Genomic DNA, 18,998 nt, shown 5'->3' on the forward strand with positions numbered 1-18,998 from the left:
TCCCTGTGATTCACACATATTTTTTCAGAGTTGCCTGTATAGTTTTCTTCTCTGAGCCTTCTGCAGCAGTGCCGGTGTTTTAGACGGCACCCTGCAAGGAACTGTCCTAGCAGTTATCCTTTGGTACACGAAAGATTCAGGCAAAAATCATGGGGGAAACTAATTTTTTTTTAAGTTCCTTATTTCCTGGTGTAATGTGACTAGGATACTCTTGAGTTGCTTTTTCTAAGCAAATTCCTAGCTCACATGGCTGTGAGGAAGAATAAGTGTAACTAAGGTACATCCTGAAGTCTTTGAAAAATAGGTAGATCTCAGGAATTTGCTGCCAAAGACCTCCTGTGTGTACTACAGAAACGGCATCTCCAGAACTAGGTTGTCCCTAAACAGCTCTCGTTAAGTTAATCAGCCACATTACAATGTCTGCAGCCACCCTGGCTCCTTTACAACCTTCTGCAGCCACAAGTTATTCCTGCTTTGATGAATGATTATATATATGTGAAACAAGGTAATCACATTTTTTAGAAAGGAAATGCTAGCGGCTGCATTTCTTGTGTAGTGTACCCTTGTGTTTAAAGAGCCTGCACGGTGCAGCGAAACACCTGGCCTCTTAGCCACTCCTCCAGTAATACGTAAGTCTGCTAGCCTGTAAGCATCTCTTGTAAGATATTGTAACAAATATAATCTGCTTTGTCTGCATATTGTTAACACTTTATGGCAGTGGGGAATACTCCAGCAGAGACAGACCGTAGTAATAATTTATATGGCAGCGTATCACTACAGGAAGTAAAATAATATTCTGGTCTTTCACAGGAGCCAGATAAAAGGGAAGCAAATCTCCAAAGCGCTTTTGTCAGATGTTCATCCAATAGAATTCCCCACAGAAACTCCTTTGAGAGAGCTGTCTTTTCCATTTCATTACCACTCAGCATTCTAGGCTGCAAAAATAGGGAAAGATTACTTCATTCTCTTAATAATTCCTAGCCTTTACAGAGGATGCAGATGCTGTGAAACAAACAACTAGAAATGAATACAGACTATGCATTGCACTCCAGGTTTTTTCCCCAGCATTAATTCTTCCTTCTCCACAAGCATCCACTCAAGACAAAAAAGGATCACCTGTAGCAACCTTACATTCCTTATGTAAGCATAAATATTAAGGCACAGGCTAGCTAAAAGTTATTATTCAAGCTAATGCTATATTTTAGTTCTAAAATCACAAAAACTATACATAATCAAATACATAATAGGTTAGTAACTTATAACAAATAATCTCTTCCTTCACTTTCAAAAAATACAGTTACTGAGATGATTCCCTGCCCATCGCAGGGGGTGTGGAATTAGGTGATCTTTAAGATTCCTTTCAACCTGAACCATTCTATGGTTCTGTCTTCCCTTTTTCTGATTTATATTGAGACCTCTCGTACAAGGGCAGGCTGAGAGAGTTGGGCTGAGTTCAGCCCCGAGAAGAGAAGGCCGTGGGGAGACCTTATAGCGACTGAATGGGAGCCTACAGGAAAGCAGGGAAGGGGCTTTAAGGTCCCTTCCGACGCAAACCATTACATGATTAGGGTTGTTCAGCCTGGAGAAGAGGAGGCTGAGGGGAGACCTTATTGCTCTCTACAACTACCGAAAGGAGGTTGTGGAGAGGAGGGAGCTGGGCTCTTCTCCCCATTGACAGGGAACGGGACAAGGGGGAATGGCCTCAAGCTGTGCCAGGGGAGGTTCAGGCTGGATATCAGGAAAAAAATTCACAGCAAGGGTCCTGGGGCCCTGGCAGAGGCTGCCCAGGGAGGGGATGGAGTCACCATTCCTGGAGGGATTTAAGTGACGGGCAGACGAGGTGCTCAGGGACATGGTTTAGTGGCAGATAGGAATGGTTGGACTCGATGTTCCAAGGTCTTTTCCAACCCGGTGATTCTATGATTCTATGAAGCTTTACTTCAGCTTAAATTAAAAAACATTCCACTTTTTGCGACAGTAACTCCTTCGTGTACTGGTGGCAGCACCAGCGATGGGACGGGACGTGGAGATGCAGGGATGAGGGGATGCAAGGATGGGGATGCGGGGTGGGGGATGCGGGGTGGGGGCTGCAGGGTGCGGGGTTGGGGGATGCGGGGTGGGGGCTGCAGGGTGCGAGGATGGGGATGCGGGGTGGGGGCTGCAGGGTGCGAGGATGGGGATGCGGGGTGGGGGCTGCAGGGTGCGAGGATGGGGGATGCGGGGTGGGGGCTGCAGGGTGCGAGGATGGGGGATGCGGGGTGGGGGCTGCAGGGTGCGGGGTAGGGGATGCGGAGTGGGGGGTGCAGAGTGCGGGGATGGGGGATGCGGGGCCGGCGAGCGGCGCGGCGGCGGCGTCAGCGGCGCGACGGAAGGAGGTGCCGCCCCCGGGATGTCGGCGGGAGGGGCAGGTGGGAAGGAGCTGTGGTTTCGCCGTGTTCTCGGCTTGCAGGAGCTGCACAGGGCTGAGATTGGGGTCGGGGGGCTCTTACTGCCCCCCAGCTCGCAGGAGGCTGTCCAGGGCTGGGATTGGGGTCAGGGGGCTCTGCAGAGGGTATCACAGCTCCCCAGCTCGCAGGAGGCTCTCCAGGGCTGGGATTGGGGTCAGGGGGCTCCGCAGAGGGTATCGCGGCTCCCCAGCTCGCAGGAGGCTGCCCAGGGCTGGGGTTGGGGTCAGGGGGCTCTGCAGAGGGTATCACAGCTCCCCAGCTCGCAGGAGGCTGCCCAGGGATGGGGTTGGGGTCGGGGGGCTCTGCAGAGGGTATCGCAGCTCCCCAGCTCGCAGGAGGCTGCCCAGGACTGGGATTGGGGTCGGGGGGCTCTGCAGAGGGTATCACAGCTCCCCAGCTCGCAGGAGGCTGCCCAGGGCTCTGCACGAGGCTGGGGTCCAGCCTGTGCCACGGTTCTGCTGGTGCCAGGCACAGCTGGGGCTGGAGCGGGTGTTGGAAAAGGTAGTGGAGCTTGATGCCTGTAGAGCTGGGAGCGTTTAAAACCAATATGGTTGTGATCTTGTTTAAGCACGAGCAGATAACAGAAAAAAAATAGCTTAATCTTCCAAGCTGTTAATGCTGGCATAGGGAATGGCATCAGAAGATTTTACTTAAGGAGTGCCGACGGTGCTGGTAGCTGATGAGACCTGGGTGTCGATGTTAACCAAATCATTCATATAATGCTTGGTGATTTGTGTCTGTGATCTAAGCTTGTCATCTCAGATTTTTAAGACATACGTTTTGTTTCAGATCTATGGTTCAGCAGTATTTTACATAGCCTTCACAAAATGTCAAGTTCTTTAGAGCACAGGGAAATAAACGTCATCTTTATTTTTCTGTTCATAAGAGGCAATTAATTTGTCTGTGCCTCAGGACAGAGAGACAGCTCAGCCTGGGACATTAGGTAATAAGGATGATTTCAGGTGTCTATATTTTTTTTCTGGGGAAGAATAAAGAGCACCAAAGATGGGAAACATTTACTGACTGACTAGCGAAGGCATGTAAAAGGATCTGAATTTTCTCCAGGATGGGCAGATACTCTAGTTATGCAATTTGGGAGACTAACCTATGATAATGCATTCAGTAATTGTGTCCATTTCTGAGAAAATTCAAAGATTTCCACGAAGAACAAGATCCCTTAAAATGGTGAAATTGTGCACACAAGGCCTTATGTTCCTTTGAAGAGCTGAGCTTAGCTTTGTAAGTCTGTGCATTCATGATAACATCTGTTTGTTTCTAGGGGGTTTGTTTTTAATACAAGCTAATTAGTAGCTCTTCCTAAAATATGCAATGTCTGCCAGTGAGCTACTAGCAGTTCTGTATTTGATGATTCTTTGGAGCATTGTAAAGGAGAGCATTGCAACTTTATTGGACAGTGTAATGTGATTTTTATCGTCTAAAATGTTGATGGAGCAATGTTCAGTGTCAGGATGTCACCAAAAGCTGTCTATGTTTGGTTTTAGGTTGAATATCCCAGTGCACAACTTACTGTCTTATTGGAGCATGGGGAAGCTTGCATGATCACATCTCGCCTGAGGTCTTCTCAGGAACAATACAATGAGGTTATCTTGCTGAGCAAAACTCTGGCGTGATGCCTGCTAATGGGAGAGTGTCATATCACTTTGTGCCAGCACTTTGTAGGGGACTGTTTGGATTCTGAGGATGTTCTGCTCACCAGCTTATCATGGTAGATGTAACAGAGGAGGAGATGGATAACCCCACATTTAAAAGTGATACTGTACTTTCTGATGTTCACTTACATTGTCCAGACCAAAGACATCTCATGGTACGATTGAATGCAGTTGGGCAACCAGGTAATGTTTGTTTAAAATTATGAAGCTGTATTTTAAATGTATTCACCTCTTTGCAATGTCTGAATCCTCCTTTGAATGTTCTATATTAATCATAACATATTTGACTCCAGTTGGAAGCAGAATCACTTTCTACTGAGTCTTTAAGAAGATGACCAGCTGGATTCTCCTAATGAAATTAACTATAGAAATGAGAACTATTAGTGCAGAATCTGCAGACAGCCTATCTTAAAAAAAGAAATCTTAAATTGCTTTCTGAGAAGGAGTAATCAAATTAACTTGCTGGCAGGTTTAATTTTACTTATTTATTTATTTGTTCATTTACCTATAATCTGAATACAGCACTTTGGGAATCATGTTAAAAAGTTTGGGAATCATGTTAAAAAATTCTGTTTGCTTTTTACTAGAACATGTTTGTTTCTTTATAAGACAGGAATTACATCTTAACCAAATGAAACAAATTGTAACTTGTATTCTTTCAAATTGGTTTAAGCTTGTCTCAACAGAAGATCTTTTGGAGGATGTAAGAAAACACCTCTTCTCACAATTATTAAAATTATGTATTACTAAATGAGATGAAAGCATGCATTGTGACTGAGTAGATGCTGAGTCAGCCAGTAGACTGTGAAAGTGTTTCATTTATTTCTAGTGACAGAACTTAGTAACACAATTATTTCTTTGTAACAAACAGAACTATATCGCAAGTTGTGTGTATGATTTTTAGTCCTCTGGATTTGTACTTTGTGATATTCATAGCAAAATTTCATGCATGTGGAAGTTGCGCATAGATTCTGTTCTTACCTAGTGTTAATCTTTAACTTTTTTCCTCCCTCCATGTTCCTATAGTATTCCTGTCGTATTTCAAACTCCTTTGGAATGCAGAAGATTTGGCATCCGAGAAACATGGAAGAGAAACTGCAACGGAAAGAGAACAGCAGTACCGAAGTGGAGATGAACCGTATGACACAGACAGGAATAATTTAAAAGAAGAAAAAGAATTAAAAATTGAAGGAGTAGAAGCTCTGCTAGATGATGATGGAGACTTGGAAGTGATCAGAAGACCTCGAAGTGCCTCTGATATAGAAGCAGAAGGTGTTTTGAGGGACAGAGTGCATCCTGTAATTCTGATGAAAGGGGAAGAAGATGCTTTTGAAGTTGAAGAGCAAGAAGGCACTTGCAGTGATGTTGTTAAAATAGGTAAGTAGTAGGTCAGGGAGGACTGGAATAAATATGTTTCTGTAAAACAAATATAGGTTTTCCTTACAAATGGAACAGTAGTTGTTAACTGAGAGGAGATAATAAAACAAACATCATACTGCGATGTTGTATTTTAAAAATTCACCAGAAGTGATTTGGCAGTAGTATACCATGGGAAGCTCGATAATCCTTAGTTAGAGGAGGGGTTTGAGCGTTATCTAGCATTGTTGTCTAGAATTAAGAGTGCTTAGTGCTAGATCTGAAAGCAAACCATGACTTGATTTTCAAATTTGTAACTTCATTATGTAACTTCACTGGAACAACATTTTTGGATAATTGTTTCTGCTCTACTTTCATTTTCACAGAACATACTATGGCAACCCCCTTAGAAGATGTTGGTAAACAAGTATGTATTCTGCCTTGTAGTATCTTGCTGTTCCTGAATCACGCCTCAGAACTGACACAGTTCTAACTGTTTTGCTTACCCAAAGGTATGGCGCGCAGCCTTTCTTCTTGCTGATTACATTCTGTTTAAACGGGACACGTTCAATTGTTGCTCGGTGCTAGAGCTTGGAGGTGGCACTGGAATTACAAGCATTATCATGGCAACAGTTGCCAAGAGAGTTTATTGCACAGGTAAGGCGGTTATTTTCAGTTAAATATTATCATGAAACTTCACAAAGCATTGCTTTCATCCTATTTGTTCAGTTTTAGTTAATGATTTGTTATTGATGTGTATAAAATTGTGTTGTTTATTGGAAAATACCAAGATTTTTCTCAACTGATTGAAAAAGCAGTACTACATTTAGGCACAAGAGTTTAAAAGCAAAATACATTGATGTGGAGTCAAGATAGTGTGCCTAGATTAAAATAGGTAGTATAGGGATCTCTTAACTTCTGACTTCCAGGGCAACTCAGAGCTGAGGACTGAAAGACAAAAGCAAGAAGGACACTAGGGAAGCAATCATCAGTGGATAGATTTGCACTGAATTTTCCATAATCTTATCAGCTTTGAGTGTTAGTCTGAGAGGTCAGGGACATGCATGGCCTGTGCAAAATATTCTTATTTTTAAATATCATTATCACCTCCTTCCAGATGTTGGTGAAGATCTTCTGGCCATGTGTGAGAAAAACATTGCATTAAACAAACAGCTGATGGAGCCAGGAGGTGAGTGCTGTACAGTCGGTGTTCATGCAGTTCCCCGTTTGTGATCTACGTTGGGATTAAACAGCACACCATTGACTACCTAGCATATTCACTAATAAAATTAAACATCTTTTCTCGGTTAAAAGTGACTCATTTAGAAAGAAAGATTTAAGATATCTACATGATGTAAGGTATCTTAATGAGACGGCTTCCTTTTGAGAGGAGTAAAGCACTTTCTCTTGTGAGCAGTTCAGACCAGCTGTGGTTCCTACACAGTCCTTGTGCGAGTTTCACTGAGCTGCTTGGTAGGTTCACAGATATCCAGGCGCCAAGGGTCACATGAAGAGAGTGTAAGTGATAGAGGTAGAACTCTGGAAAGGAGTATTTTGCAGGTGTGTCATTTAAAAGAGAATACAGATTGTCTGTATTACCTTTAAATTCATCCTGTTCTTTTATGAGTAGGCAGCTGGTTTTGTAGCGTAAATGATTTGATGTTCAACTTTCCTTGTTTTACACGTCCTCATATTATATCTTCGTCACTTGTTTCAGTACAAAATTTTACTCTTTACTTTTGCTTAGGTACTGTTGGAAAGGCTGTTTGTGACTCATATGATCTTTCTTCGCCCACAGGAGGGGAAGTTAAAGTAAAAACGCTGGACTGGTTGAAAGATGAATTCTGCACTGGTACGTGGTTATAATGGATCGTTTCAGGTAGGGTTTGGGGGTTTTTATTCTTTTTCTCCTTCAGAGCCATCAAGAACTCGATTGTTTATGAAGTCAGTCGTCCAGCACCAACTCCTCTGGAAAAAATAGTTGAAAGTACGTGATTATCTGGGTTTGGCATTGCTGTAGTTAGGTCAAAACCCAGAGGTGCAAACGGGATGTGTCTGTTACGTGGTAATAATGGAATTCAGATGCTGTGACACTGATTTGAGTTACTGTAATCCAGATTTTGATGGCATGGTACTGTGTGGCTTATGACTGCTATAAAGGGGGTGGGGAGGGTAGGTGATGAGAAGATGTATAAATATTTGTTACAAATGTAGTGGTGAATGTGATATATATTAAATATTTGGAAAGGGAATGCATTTTGCTGCCATTAGCAAAATAAAGGCAGCTAACTTGAGTAACTTTGAAAGTGTAATTAATTGTAGTAAAGGCGATCACTACAGCTCACGTGATTGCAAGGTCAACACAAAATTGTAGCACTTGGTTTTGTGAAGTCTACTTTGCTTTATAACTTTTTAGAGCTTCGGTTGGATTCGATGTAATGCCTCTAAAGAACAGAACAGCTATTTAAAGAAGCAGAAGCATCCTTTACATATTCAAAAGCCTCTCATGGACCTCAACAGATTCTTTTTAATGAAAATATTTGATATTGCCGATTGGAAAGTCTCTGTGTTTTTTAGACTTTCAGGGACAGTTTCTATGTTTTAACAAAGTCTACATTTTAAAAAGCATGATGAAGTAGAGACTTCAATCAAAGTTTATATGAAGATGCATTTGCGTTGTTCTTTAAAGCAGTGTTTATTTTTATCTAGTTAAATTTGTGACTTTGCTACAGGGTGTAAATTGGTGTAAATTCTAAAGTCAAAAAAACTTTACCCAGTCAGCTTTAGTATTGGATGTAATATAGAGAAAGAAAAGGACTGCAGGGAACTTTAGAGAACGAATAGAAGGAGGTTTTGATTTACTTTTAGTGGAGTGCTCCATTTATGGAGTAGCAGATGATGACAGGAGTTAAGATGTTTCTTTTTTCCAGCTACCAATCATTTGAGGTGTTTAATCGTGTACACCAAAGCATATTCTTTGTTTCAGATCCTGAAGCTCCTTATAGCTGGTCAGAAGAAGAGATTGCTGATTTGCATGACCACTGTACTGTGATAATGGCAGCTGATGGTAAGAAAATACAAACAGTAAGCTTTTAAATCAAACGCTTGAGCATTGTAAGTAATAATTTAAACATACCTAGGTTTCTTAAAATCTAATAGGTTGGATCCTTGTCTAATTTGTCAAAGCTCAGCCTTAAGTGTTCGTGCCTGTTTTGCTTTTTAAAACAATTGTATTTGCATTCTGTATTGGCAATAGGAGAATAGATGTTGAAAACTACTAGCTTTTTCTTTCCTTTTGTGTGGCAATTATTTGTGACTAAATAAATTACTCAAAGAACATAATCAGAAGTGATTAATTTGACTTTCAGAGGTGTTTTGTTGTTCTACCTTATGTCTTGCATCAGTTAACCGCTTTGCAAATAATCATAGGTAGGTGGTTAGCCCAATAGATCCTACAATGTGAAAAACAGTTTCAGATGCTGCACTTGCCCAGAGTCTGTGCCTTTAGATATCTGCCTTTTTCCTTTCCTGCTCTTTATCTTGCTTAACAGAAAGACTAAAAAGTGAGAAACTAGTTTATCTGTGTAGGAAATTGTTCCCATTGATGCAGGAGAAGAAGCCTTAAAGACAGCCTGGCATAAATAGGAGCAGCAGATACTGTTATGGAATCAGTTGTGCTGTTAAAAATATACTTTGGGATTTAGTTAAAACCTTTAGTTAAAAAAGGTCTGTTGTTGTTTCATACCCGAGGCTTAAGTAAATAATACACTTAAACATACATATTTTGTGCTCTTGATCTTGATTTTTTGTAGTGTTCTATGACGATGACCTGACAGATGCTTTGTTCAGAACGCTGTATAGGATCACACACAACTTGAGAAATTCTTGCACAGTATACCTAGCATTAGAAAAGAGGTAAGTATTACCGAGAACTTAAAATAAAAAGCACTAAAAAATGGACGTGCTTATATTATTTGGAAGAAAGATCTAATCTGATTAAAGGTTGTCTTCTAATTTTCGTTGTATTAATTGATCACAGGCTGCAGTATATGCTCAGGATGAGCATTTGCTTTTATACGTGCTTAATTTTTATCAGTTCAGAATTTGACTTGAGTTTGGCTTTTGTTGTCCTATCGTCTCGCATCAGATCACCATGTGTAAGCAAGGATAAATAGGTGGCTCGACTGATGTATTCTATAACGCCTGACAACATTTGCTATGTATTGTTGAGGTCGTAGAGTGGAATGAAGGGACTTAGGGTATATGTTTCCCAGCTTCAGTACCTCTATGAGAATTTCTCTTGTGTTTTCTTTCAAAGAAGCATTGAATGTTTTGAAGTAGTCATGTGTTGCAGTCCATTCATAAACTAACATACGATCAGGCTGTGCTTAAGTCTCTGGAGATATGTAAGCAATAGCTATTCATGTGATTTGTTGCCACGTGTTTGTCCAGGAATCCAAACCAGTGATTTTGTTGTGGCAAAGTGCCTTCAAATCCATGGAAAAATTCATCCAAGAGTTGTGTATTGATGCTAGCATAAGTCTTGTCTGCTTTACAGGAGTAGCAGAGGGGTGTCATTTTTTGGCTATTAAAGTTAGTTAATTACAGTGAGAAGACCCAGATTTTCCATTAGCTGAAGGAAGTTACAAAGCTATTTAAGATGCCAGTATAGGAGAGAGATTTTAAATTAAATATTCTCTTGCCAGGCTGAACTTCACTTTAAGACATATGGATGTTACATGTGAAGCCTACAGTCATTTTAGGAATACTCTGAATGATTTGGAGAACCTCCAAGACAGAAAAATGAAATATACCGTGGAGCCCATTAAGCCTGATTTCTGCCAGTTTCTCATTTATGAACGCATTGAGCAGTTGGTAAGTGGCATTCATGAAAATAAATGTAATGTGTTGTACTAATTATCTCAAATTAGTTTTCAGCTGTTTACTTAATATGAAGTAAGAACAGGAGAATAAACATTACTTTTTTATTTATTTCCATCTAGCTTTTTGTTGTTTTAAAGTGGCTCTTGTTTGTGCTTATGTAATCCACATTAGATTGACACAACAAATCCTTTTCTGTCACCAGCAGCAGCTCAGATTGCACTTATTTCATCAAAGGTTAAGAAACATTCTCTGTTAGTTTGTAAAATCAGATTTTTGCAATGAACTAGAAAATGGGACTAATATCTTTTCTTGTTTATTTGTTTGTAGAAGAGCTTTCATTTCATAGTTTTAGGAATTCCTTTCCTGATCGAGGAAATAATGTTCCGGTAACTGCGAAGAGGTTGATTAGCTGTGAACTAGAACGAGGAACATGTCAGATACAACATTTGTAGTCACCTAATTACCTCCCAAGCACTATAATTCTCTTTCTCTATTTTTTTTCCAGATGTCTGCTCTTACAAAGATTATGCAGGGTAGCTAATAGCCTGCTAGCTTCTAGAACTGTACAATCTAGCAGATCTTTTCAGAGACCTTGCAAACTGGTACTGGATTGCAAATCAGTTACCAAGAAATGCTCTTGCTGTAGTCAACATGCTGTTGGTGTGTCTTCAGCAGTCTGTCTGCACAGTGAGATTATGGGAGCAACAGTTGCTTCATGAGATTGATTTATCTTACTTCGTGCTTGAATGCAAACCTTTAAAATGAGTTTCAGAAGTATGTAAATGTAACCTGGGCTACATGTAGATGTGTGAATTCATTCCCTAGGTTTTTTGTGGAAGGCTACTGGTCTTTGAAATAGATGCATTTTTAAAAACCCTATGGTTTTCATTTATCATGAAGTACATTACCGCAATTCAAGACGTCAAGGTGAAGATTACATGATAGTCTGCTTAATAGTCTATCGTACAGCAGGCGAAGTGTATGCTAATTTATTCTACAGAAATAAAGCAGTCATTTTTATCTTCATTGCCCAACAGGCTGAGAAAGGGGGGTGTTTGTATAAGACATGCCTTTGAGAGACTTTCCTTCCTCAGTAAATTGCATATTTTTTTCAGTTGTGGTTTTATTAGCGTTATCGAAAGCGTTTGTCAATGTAAGCTAAGAAAAAGAGCAAGATGATCAGTCAAAATACTGCAGAAGGTCATGCAGACCAATGAAATAATTTTAAAACAAATTATTTGAATGATACTAAACTTTTATTTCAAAAATCAGGCTACAAGAATGAATAGATCAATTCTCTTGCTCTGTATCAAAAGTGATTTGGTCATGCTTCTAGGAGATTGCACGGATACCATCTATAGATGGAGGCACAGGGTGTGTCTTAAAGTTGTCTTCAGGTAGGCATGCTGAACTTATTTCATAATTGCATTGAGAAAATACCTGTATGTGTTTTTTTCCACTCCTACAGGAATTGTGGAAGATCATTGCTGAACAGCTTACATGACAGGGACGTGAGAAAATAGAAGATTGTCATCTGAGAATAAAGGGGGAAGTATGTTCTATTGTAAAAGGATTTTCATCCCAAGAAAAGCATTTTCCTGGTGGAACTATGTTCTCAGAAAGCGTTGCAGTGCAGATTTGCTTTACTTCAGTGTTTTGGCACGTAGGGCATGGTTTCTTCGATGTTTCTTTTACAATCTGTTTAACATTGATCTTCAGAGTACGTGCTGGATGCCATCAGTGGCAGTGACACAGGGACTTGCACTTTGGGATTGATGACTTAAACAGTTGGGGTGTGACAAAGAGGTATCTAACCTTTTCTGTGTGGCTGATTTGCAGGTGTCACTCATCCTCCTTTCTAGTTTTCTGAACATGGACTGTCTGTTTACAAAACTTAGTCATTTGTTTTCAGCTTGTCCTGTGTGAATCATTCTAGTTTAGGGCTCCTGTCTGAACCCAAAGGAGACAAGATGCATTTTGTTTGAGCTTCTGAAAGTCCTCCACAGAGGTCTTGGAGCTGCTGGAAGTTTGAGCTATTCTGTCCTTACCAGGCTGAAGGTGGGAAGGTACCATGTGAAGTGATCTGCTGCTGTTCTGTAAATGTTTGGAATTCTACTGTCAACATATATGTGGGAGGCTGGGGAGGAGGAGGTGAGCGGCAATGTCTTGCCCTAACAGATGGAGCTTTCTGTATCTTACCTTTTGGATTAAGGTACAACACACTGAATAAATTTCTGCTGTTTTATTAATGAAACGAAAAATCTGTTCATACTTCTTATGTGCCTTACACCCATTTTTTGCTATGTGTTAGACACAATTTGTTATGATATTTAGGTAGATGGAAATAGCTAGAGAAAATATGATTGCGAGTGGGAGAATATATTAGTATGTATGACAGTCCAGTGTAAATTGTATGAGGGTTTCAGTTCATATAACTTATGGAAAAGTCAAGTGATTCAGCATCAGGTTGGATGGTCTTGGACTTGTGAGCTACTAGAAAAGACTTTACATATTTCATTGTAAAACCTGTAAGAACTCTGCTGGCCTGTTCATAAATTTCTTTTTGATCACCTCATAGCTAACAGTGAAAAAAGGGGAATTGTACTAACTGTCTCTGGTCAGTGTTGCCTATTACTGCAAGTCCTTTATTTCTGTAAAGGGATAGAAATACAAGGTAGGTGCTTAATCTAAAATTCATTGATGTTTCTACTCTGCTGTGGAGCTGAGGTTGGAAAGATTTCATTTGGAAAACTGACCTCCTTTGCTTAAATAAAGGTATTCTGCACTTGGGAGCGCCTCTGGATGTGGTTGGTATGGTATGGTTGGTCAGCCAGATGGATCGCTTTGTGGAGAGAGGAACTAGGAGGAGGAACACGTGGAACTCTTGCAGCGCACTTATTTCTGATAAAGAGGAGTGTCACAATTTTCTTGGGAATTGTGATAATGGATGGAGATGTGATCTCTGGGAGGAATCTTGTTTGAATTGGACTGATTTTGACTTTTGTCACTGGTGTATGGTGAAATACCACACATCCTTTGTCAGCTCACACACTTTAGATGAAGATGGCAAACGTCCCTGTCCTGCTTTTATCCTCTCTCAAGAGGAACATGGATGGCATAATTGTAGATATTGGTCAAAAGAAGAACTTTTATGTGACATTTGAATGAGCACTGTAAGCTGATTATATTTATTTCTTTTCAATCTTTGTCAATGTGAAACTTGGAGAGCTGCTTTGTCGTGAACTTTTGTTCACAAAAGTGAACTTCTGTTTGTCATTATGCAATAGAAAGAAAAGTTCAAGATAAGCACTTGATGGGATACATTATTTATATGTTACCTCTGTGTGTTCTCATGTGTAGGTGGCTATTCATAGACCATACTTGTAGCTCCATCTGCTGTACACCACTTCTGAGTCAAAATATTTTACAGTTTGTTAAACACCCTGTTCCTTTCTGCTTTAACAGTATTGTGTTTTGGAGTAACAGTTTAGGTTGAATATGTAGTTCTGCATTTCTCACATAGACTTGCAGATGCGTGTATTAGAGATGAAGTTACCATGGGAATAATCTTGGGAAAATAGTGCTGTTTCATTACCTACTTCTTAACAGTAGATTTAGGAGGCTGCCTCCGGCAGTTTTGAGTTCTCAGGAAACTTTATAGGAAGAAGTAGACATAACTTCATGCATGTGGTAGGGACTTCTCATTCATTAGAAGATCATTTCACCTCTTGCTGCTAGGCTGTCATGTGCATTGGCATGTGAGATCTGAAGGCTTGTTTTTCTTACAGACTTCATCTAGCATTTGTTTGACTTATGCTGACCCTGACTTTCTGTATGTCCTGCGTATCTGTGCTGAAAGTTGGGGCACTAACAGGGTAGAGGTTAATCTTGAAATATACTGCCTTTTAGGCTGCTGGCAGAGTGCAGGCAGATGTGTTGGAATGGCACATTCCTCAGAGGTGGCTTCTTCCAGCAGATGGCATAAGGAATTTCTTCCAACAATACCAGCACCCAGTGAAGTAGCATTATACCTACGTACGGATTGCTTGCCTACGCCAGCCCCAGGAGTGTCAGGAAGGGGAGACGTGAAGGAACATCCCTAGCTTCTTCAGCAAGGTCAGTGTGTTATCTAAGCTCCTGCTTCTTTTATGTGAGGGATTTCTTTTTGTAATAGGGGTCTGGACAGCAAAATAACTCCATAAAAATTATCTTTATTTGTTGGCTTTTGGTATCTCCACCTTCTGAAAGAGCATGAGTCTTGTTGTATGTTTATACTCCTAGGACTTGAGCTGGTCAGGCAATGAAAACAATACGGTAGCAGCAACTGTAAAGGAAATGAGTTCTTTGGAAAAAAGAAGGATAAGACAGAGTTTATTGTGGGAATATTTGGCCCAAAAATGCCTTTGCAGTCTTTGAGTACAGTTTGGTGCTAGCACAAGTGAGTACACCATGTAATCCCTTGGGAACTCATCAAATGGACCATTTCTCAAGAAACGTCATTTTTCCCTTTGAATACGGGGTTTATTTGTTAGTAGATCGGGTAGTGCCCACTAAGTTGTTAATCAATAATAATTAAAAAATAACATTCTCTTGTGCCTCAAAGATGAGGAAAAATACATACAAAGAAAGATAACGGTGAGATGGACAGAAGATACCATGAGAGAACTAAAGTTTACTGCTCTGCAACCACCCAAATCCATTCCTACTTTGGGATTATCAGTAGCAGGTTTCCATTGTAGATTGATCAGAAGGGGCACCAAGGAATTATCTGCTCTATTTTCTTCTCAAAGCAGAATCATACTCATCTGAGAATTTTGATGAGTGTTTGTCTTGCTGCTTCTTACAGTCTCTCATTACAGAGATCTTGTATTTCTCCCAGTGATCTGTCCCAGCGCTTCATTATCCCTTCAGCTACAAAGGTTTCTTAATGGCTAACCTGCAATTCTGAGCCATTAAATCTTTCTTATTGTAATAAACTGTGACAGACAAGTTCTATCCAGGATAATGGAAATAAATAGGTGTAAATGGCTTAGTGATCTGTGCAGGAACAGAAGGGCCCTGTAACCACCTAAACGAGACCTAGAATTCAGTGAGATGAGCAAAGGCAGCGTTCAACGTGCTTCTGTTCTAGAGGAAATAGATACCAACGCTTATTATGGGGTGGGAGTTTCACGGGTAGTTTGTGTCTGCAAATATCACGTTGCTGCGGGTGAACCGAGCAGTGACAGGCGATGCACTATTGCTTAGAGAGCAACTACTGCGAAAGCTCAATATCCCGCACAGCGCAGCTGATCCATCGCTGCCTCAGCGCCGGCCCTGGCTCGAGCGCCTCTGAATCCGGGGCCGTTCTTCCAGCGCCGGGGGGTGAATTGCCCTCGGCTGCTTCCACCCACAGGAAAAAGGCGTCGCTTTAGGTCAGGCTTGAACGTTAGCGAAGACGTGGATTTTGAATTTGGAGTTCGACATCAATACGAGGTTTACTTTGCGACTCCAATCGGAGTTAAAAGCCCAAAGGGTTTCCCGTGTCGCTGCGTTTGCTAAATTAAGGGAGGAATTAAAGACAGGACCGCAGGGAAGCTGCGACAGCGCAGACCCCGCTTCCCACGGCCATTAGCAATGAGCGAATGGGCTGAATGAAGCGCAGCGGGGCGGCGACGGGCTGACAGCGCCTTCTTCGAGGGGAAACTCCCTGCGGCCGCCAGCTGAGGAACGGCGACACCTGCGAGGAGACCCATTGCCCGCGGGCGGAGGGCGGCGGAGCCCATTGGCCGTGAGGCGAAGAGCCGGGCAGGCAGCGGGGGCCCATTGGCTGCCGGCGGAGGGCGGCGGGCGCCCATTGGCCGCGGGGCGAGGAGCCGGGCACGCAGCGGGCGCCCGTTGGCCGTGAGGGGAGGAGCTGGGCACGCAGCGGGCGCCCATTGGCCGCAGGCGGAGGGCGGTGGGCGCCCATTGGCCGTGAGGGGAGGAGCTGGGCACGCAGTGGGCGCTCATTGGCCGCGGGCGGAGGGCGGCGGAGCCCATTGGCTGCGAGGCGAGGAGCCGGGCATGCAGCGGGCGCCCATTGGCCGCGGGGCGGCGCAGGCAGCGAGCGCGGCGCCTGCCCAGCCCGGCTCGGCGCCACCGAGCGCGGCGGCCGGAGGAGACGCAGCCCCGCAGCTGCCGGTGAGCGGGGACGGGGGGCGGCGGGAGCGCTCGCGGGAGAGCCGGGAGGGCTGCCCTCGATCGGGAAGGCGAGCGGGCTGCCCCTCTCGTGCCCTTCGGGGGCGGCGCCGTCCCTCGCCCCGCGGGGAGCAGGGTAGGCGCGGGGGGGACGGGCATCCCCGCGGGTCCTCGGCGGGATGCGGGGTCGCAGGAGGCGAGTGCGTCCGAGCACCGCGCTGTGTGCATCCATCCAGCCATCCTCGCACCGCGCAGTGTGCATCCATCCATCCATCCTCGCACCGCGCTGTGCGCGTCCATCCATCCTCCCACCGCTCTGCGAGCATCCTTAGCTCGGGGACGGGCCAGGCTTGCGCTGAGATGGAGCCGGTCGCAGGGGTGATGCACCAGAACTTCATCGGCACGATTCAGTCCTCCCTGAAGGTTCCCTGCCCGTGGCACGGGGTGGAACGGGATGAGCTTTAAGGTCCTTTCCAACGCAAACCGCTCCATGGTTCTCTATCAGCCCGGAGCGCGATTCCTGTGTGTCTGCTTGTTGTGAAAAGTGAAGGATGCTGACTGCCTGTAGGCTTGCAGAGGTTTTTCAGTCGCAATTATTGACTTAACACTTAGCAGCATGTCTTTAAAATGCAGTTTGCTTCCTGACTGTGATTGTGGTGTTTGTAACTTGAAAAATACACTTGGCAAAAAAGAGCTTTCCTGGAGATTAATCCTAAAGGGTAGAGACTGAAAAAATTGTTAAGATCCACGTGACAAGAAATGGAATAAAGAGAAGGAACAGAGTCAGGGAGTAAGTAATAATTCTGCGTTTCTTCCTGCATTCTGAAATTGGTGTTCCTTCATTTGAAGGCATTGTCAAAAGAGAAACTAATAATCACTAACCAAAAATAATTGGGTTCTAGTCTTGAATGGGATCTGCGACAGCTGCTGGAAAAAAAGCTGTTTCTTTTCCGATTATTTTGTGAGTAGTTACAAATTCTGTCCCTTCTCCACTTCCCCCTACTCTCTGAAGAGAAGATTACGCTGTGATTTCCATAGGACACGGTATAAATGGGTCTGGGGATCACCCTGGTCGGGAGGATTTGCTGTCACACAAGAGGTCCCTGCCCGGGGAGGTGGGTGCTGCACTGGGTGCCCCTTGCAGCTCCCCGGCTCCGCAGGGCTCGTGTCCAGCCAGGGTGAGCCCTGACAGACCCTTTTCCTTCCTGCAGAGGAAAGAAAGCAACGTGAGGGCACACATCCCACGCCGTGGCAAAAACATACTGTCTTTACATATAGTGCTCCCCTGCTTCATACGTTGCAGCCAGCGGAGTGGAAATCTTCAGCAGCACTGTTTGAGGCCTCGCTTGCTGCTGAGGCTCACCAGTTCTCTTCAGATTCCTGGTCTCCAGCTAATGCTCCTGATGCAAAACCCCATCCCCTGCCTCAGGCTTGGTCTGCCTTCCCTTCCCTTCCCTTCATCTGTGCTTTAAAGAAGCGTGTGGCTGTTTAGCCAGAGCTTTGCCTTTCTCTAGCTTACCTTTTGCCTCTATGTTTGTCCTTTGTTTGTAAAATATAGCGAAGGGAATGACATGCATAGAAACTGAACTGTAGTGGAAGATTTCCAAGTAATTTTGTAATCAGTAATGAATGTTTAGGCTTACAAAAATTGGATTTTGCCCTACAGTTCAAAGGCATGGCTGATGAGTGTGGGCTCATAAAAGTCTTTCCTCCTGTAATTTGAGGCAAGAAATTCGGTAAGGGATGAAAGCCAACTGGTATAAAAGGAAGGTACTAGTAGAGTTACCTTCTGGAAACTCTACAGTAAGGAAAATACCTATTGGATCCTACTATAGCCTGATTATTTTATTGGTAATTGAAGTGAGGCCTTTTGTTTGCAGCTCTTGTTGCACTGGGTTTGTTTTGGTTTTTTTACTGTAATCGGTGTTTCTGTGTACTTGACTAGTGTGAGTGCTGGGCGAATTGGGTCTGTCTTCTCTGACTGGAGTTACATCTGTAGATTGGAGATCAGTGGTTGAAATGCTGGATCATAGCTCAAAGTGCTAAAGCACAGCAATGAAGGGCAGTATCTGGATGTTATAGGGTTTCTCATCCTTAGTGTTCAATGCACAAGTGAGATAAAGATCGCTGGACTGACTGTACAGATGGGGAGACAGAGATACAGGGAAAGAAAGCTGTTACTGCAAGTATTGCGCTGGGTAGCCTTGTGGACTCAGGATCAGCGTTCAGGTCATCTGTGTCTGCAGTCAGCCAGTGCTTTGCCATTATGCTGTGTTGTACCTCTTGGATGATCTGGAGTGCAAAACACTGTAATGTAGATGTCCCCAGATAATGGAGACCTGAGCCTGCAAGCGTACGGTGGTACTGGACAAGCTGACCACTTGTAAAATGTACAGGGAAGAAAAATGCTACAGAACTGCTTTTTCCAAAGCCCAAACCGTTAGTCTGCTGGGGAATAACAGGCTTAGAGGCATACTGACAG

At 43.2% G+C, this 18,998-nt stretch overlaps 2 protein-coding genes across 3 annotated transcripts in view; both read left to right on the forward strand.

The window, feature by feature from the left end:
- Window positions 1-2,361: 2,361 nt before the first annotated feature.
- Window positions 2,362-13,481, forward strand: METTL22 (methyltransferase 22, Kin17 lysine). Of its 2 annotated transcripts, none has more exons than XM_054080171.1 (11): window positions 2,362-2,408; window positions 3,950-4,300; window positions 5,144-5,494; window positions 5,860-5,900; window positions 5,986-6,130; window positions 6,591-6,662; window positions 7,272-7,325; window positions 8,460-8,540; window positions 9,286-9,388; window positions 10,180-10,348; window positions 11,826-13,481. In XM_054080171.1, the coding sequence occupies exons 2-11, from the start codon at window positions 4,171-4,173 to the stop codon at window positions 11,859-11,861; spliced, it is 1,182 nt and encodes a 393-aa protein (XP_053936146.1). In that variant the 5' UTR covers window positions 2,362-2,408; window positions 3,950-4,170; the 3' UTR covers window positions 11,862-13,481. The 2 variants fall into 2 exon arrangements, with proteins under 2 accessions (XP_053936146.1, XP_053936145.1); XM_054080170.1 differs by lacking the exon at window positions 2,362-2,408 and adding an exon at window positions 2,761-3,686.
- A 2,901-nt stretch (window positions 13,482-16,382) lies between these two features.
- Window positions 16,383-18,998, forward strand: part of ABAT (4-aminobutyrate aminotransferase) — a 57,868-nt gene continuing 55,252 nt past the window's right edge. Inside the window, exon 1 of the mRNA XM_054080168.1 lies at window positions 16,383-16,519. The gene's annotated coding sequence lies outside the window, so the exon portion shown is untranslated. The remainder of the gene's footprint in view (window positions 16,520-18,998) is intronic.

This window comes from Cuculus canorus, chromosome 15 (genome assembly GCF_017976375.1).
Source record: "Cuculus canorus isolate bCucCan1 chromosome 15, bCucCan1.pri, whole genome shotgun sequence".
In the NCBI taxonomy this organism is placed as follows: domain Eukaryota; kingdom Metazoa; phylum Chordata; class Aves; order Cuculiformes; family Cuculidae; genus Cuculus; species Cuculus canorus.